General features: G+C 38.0%; 1 protein-coding gene across 2 annotated transcripts; it reads left to right on the top strand.

Moving 5' to 3' along the window:
• The first annotated feature begins 697 nt into the window (after positions 1-697).
• Positions 698-2,281, top strand: LOC113767089 (60S ribosomal protein L9-2-like). 2 transcript variants are annotated; one of them, XM_027311264.1, is made up of 3 exons: positions 698-1,071; positions 1,941-2,061; positions 2,188-2,281. In XM_027311264.1, the coding sequence occupies exons 1-3, from the start codon at positions 698-700 to the stop codon at positions 2,275-2,277; spliced, it is 585 nt and encodes a 194-aa protein (XP_027167065.1). In that variant the 3' UTR covers positions 2,278-2,281. The 2 variants fall into 2 exon arrangements, with proteins under 2 accessions (XP_027167065.1, XP_027167064.1); XM_027311263.1 differs by having other exon boundaries at positions 1,941-2,064; positions 2,191-2,281.
• The last annotated feature ends 682 nt before the right edge of the window (positions 2,282-2,963 follow it).

The following is a 2,963-nucleotide window of genomic DNA, read 5'->3' as shown; positions in this document are numbered from 1 at the left end:
TTTATACGCCAGATGTTGAGGTTTTGACTGTTATTAGCTTCTTTGCTCCTTAGGGGTATTCTAACTGAATTTTATCTTTATAATTTTTGAGCAAGTACTAATATAAAATTCAGTTTAATAACAACGAATGCATAAATGCAGTGAGATAATAGAGAAATCTATATCATATGGCCATTTGTAGGCAGATAGATCATTGATAGTACTAATCTACTGGCTAATTGCATGAGCATTATAACTAACACTCTAAGGTGGAAAATGAACCTATAATTTTTTTTACCGTGTATATTGCTGCTGCACAAATCAAGAATAATATTAACAAAACAGCCTCCATTGATCTCACACAGACACTACAACAAAAATGGTCTTTCCTGACATGTTTATAAGGACACTTGTTGGTTTGTGCCATTATAGCACTTCTATCATGACACTTATTATCAACTCAATAATATATACACTAATTTTTTTTATTTTATCAGATATAAAAATAATAATGTGCCTTTAGACTACTTAACATGACACTTGAGAAAATGTGAGGTGTACCAAAAAAAAAAGAAAGACACAAAACGGCATCGTTTGATTTTGGCGGGCCAAAATACCCTTTCAACTTTATGGATTTGTAAGGGTTTTTTGGCTGCCAATCTTTTGCACTTCTCCGAAAAAGAAGAGGAAGCGGAATTACTGTGACCGATGGTCCAAGATGAAGACAATTCTAGCATTGGAGACTATGGATATTCCTGGCGGTGTTAAGATTAAGATGAAAGCCAAGCAGATCGAGGTGGAGGGACCACGCAGGAAGCTTACTCGCAACTTCAAGCATCCCAACCTCGACTTCCAACTCATCACCGATGAGGCCACCGGAAAGAGGAAGCTCAAGGTTGACACTTGGTTCGGCTCCTGCAAGACCACTGCCGCAATTCGAACTGCCCTCAGCCACGTCGAGAACCTCATCATCGGCGTTACCAAGGGCTACTGCTACATGATGAGATTCGTCTATGCACATTTCCCAATCAACGCCTCCATCACCAACTCCAACCGTTCTATTGAGATCCGCAACTTCCTTGGTGAGAAGAAGGTATCTACTATTCTACTAGCATGATGAATATTTGGGTCTTTTCTTATCTCTTTAGATTTGTTATTTCTGATTTCTTTTACATTTTCACACATGTGAATTTTGTTGATTCGATTAGAATTTCTTGATACTGTAAGAGGACTTAGACTTGTGCGGAGGAGCTCTTCCTTTTTCCCTTTGGTTTGAGTGTGTATTTGAGCAGAGTTTATGGGCCAGACTACCAGTGCTTCGTGTCTGTTCATTTCTAGGCTTATTGTTAGATGCTTTTGACCCTTCAATTTGAGAATTAAGCCAACTAAGGCCAGAATAATCCCCAACTTGGGCATTTCGTGGTTGGGTTGTGTGAGGTTGCTCGATAATTCATCTGGGTTTGCTCGGTAATTGCTTATCTGGTTTACTTACCTGTTGATTACATTGTCAATTTTAGTATCCTGTTTGGTTTTTATGTGATTGTACTGCGTTTGGAATCATTTTGTTTGTCTCACTGGTCATTGGAGATCCGTGGTAATAGTTTTAGTGCTAGTAATACTATATGCGTCTTTAATTCATAGAAATGGGTAGTAGATGCTATTGGCATTATGGTTTGACTTTAAATGAAGTAATTACTTTCCTTTGCCAAACATACTATATTTTGGTTTTTTTTTCTTTTTTTTCTGCCTTTATCTTTCTTCGAGGATTATCTGTAGACCAGTGTTGTTGAGGCTAATTAATATTGACTGGGTCATGGTTGAACCTTTCTACCAGACCAATATTGTTAGACTATGAGAGGTATTATGGAATTGCTCCATTGGGTTGCCCCTATTATGCATGTTGAGATTGCTTGAAATTTCTGATAGGGAACATTTTGTAATGTGTGATGTTTTTTGCATCGGGTGAGTAAGGTGGATATGCTTGAAGAAGTCACTGTTATCCGGTCTGAGAAGGTTAAGGATGAATTAGTGTTGGATAGCAATGACATTGAGCTTGTTTCCCGATCTGCTGCCCTGATAAACCAAGTAAGAGTCACTCTGTGCCATATTTATGACATTTGAATCTACAAGTTTTGTTCCTTGTCACTTGTCTTTAAAATGTAGTTCATCTGGCTGGATAGCTAATATACAACGTTTTCTTATTGTGGACAAAAATGCCATGTGAAGAACAAAGATATCCGGAAGTTCCTTGATGGTATCTATGTCAGTGAGAAAGGGCAAATAGCTGAGGAGGAGTGAGAGTTAGTGACCTACATTTCTTGTTCGTTTGATTGATTCCCTTTTATCATATCAAGCTGCTTGTGAGGATTTCTTAGAGATGACTTCTATTTTGAACTTAAAATAGAAGCCATGTTTTTTGGAGTATATATGCTTGCTTTTAGTGGTCAACTTTAATGTTTTCTGATCTGTATTTAGAATGTATCACTGCTTGCAGTGTTTTCGACCACTTGCTTGACGATAGCCCATTGCCTGCTAACGAGGCTTCTTTATCAGTGCTTGTTGCAACCTTTTTCAGTACACACTCACTAAATGGAAAAGGATCTACAGGAGGTGGAAAGCTGAATGGAAATGGTGAAGTAGAGAAGGGGCTGTTGACACTAATTTCCTCAGATGCTCCTGGACTTCAGGTGTTGTAACCTATATTTGGACTTTTTTTTTATGATCAGTAGGTAGGTTGCAACAATATGTACTAATTTCCTGGATTCCTTTTTAACTGCTAATACATTTTTTCTACATTTCAACTAGATCATTTTTGGAATTGTAATGCTTCAACACTTTGTTTTCCTTGATTAATTATCCACCAATTTTTTCCTATTATTTCCAGGTTTGTGACCCCAATGGCCGTTGGTACCTGGCTGATAGTGGCTTTGTTCCTGGGGACCTTTTACTTCTCACAGGCAAGGTTCTCAGCCATGCTACAGCTG

The sequence above is a fragment of the Coffea eugenioides genome, chromosome 3 (assembly GCF_003713205.1).
Source record: "Coffea eugenioides isolate CCC68of chromosome 3, Ceug_1.0, whole genome shotgun sequence".
In the NCBI taxonomy this organism is placed as follows: Eukaryota; Viridiplantae; Streptophyta; class Magnoliopsida; order Gentianales; family Rubiaceae; genus Coffea; species Coffea eugenioides.
This window is presented reverse-complemented; position numbering and strand designations above follow the sequence as displayed.

What these genes read in the sequence shown, in the direction of transcription:
- LOC113767089 (XM_027311264.1), top strand. Translation starts at nt 698, where the DNA reads ATGAAGACAATTCTAGCATTGGAGACTATGGATATTCCTGGCGGTGTT. An exon ending in AACTTCCTTGGTGAGAAGAA is followed by an intron (nt 1,072 to 1,940) that starts GGTATCTACTAT and finishes TTTTTTGCATCG; the next exon opens with GGTGAGTAAGGTGGATATGC. An exon ending in GATCTGCTGCCCTGATAAAC is followed by an intron (nt 2,062 to 2,187) that starts CAAGTAAGAGTC and finishes TCTTATTGTGGA; the next exon opens with CAAAAATGCCATGTGAAGAA.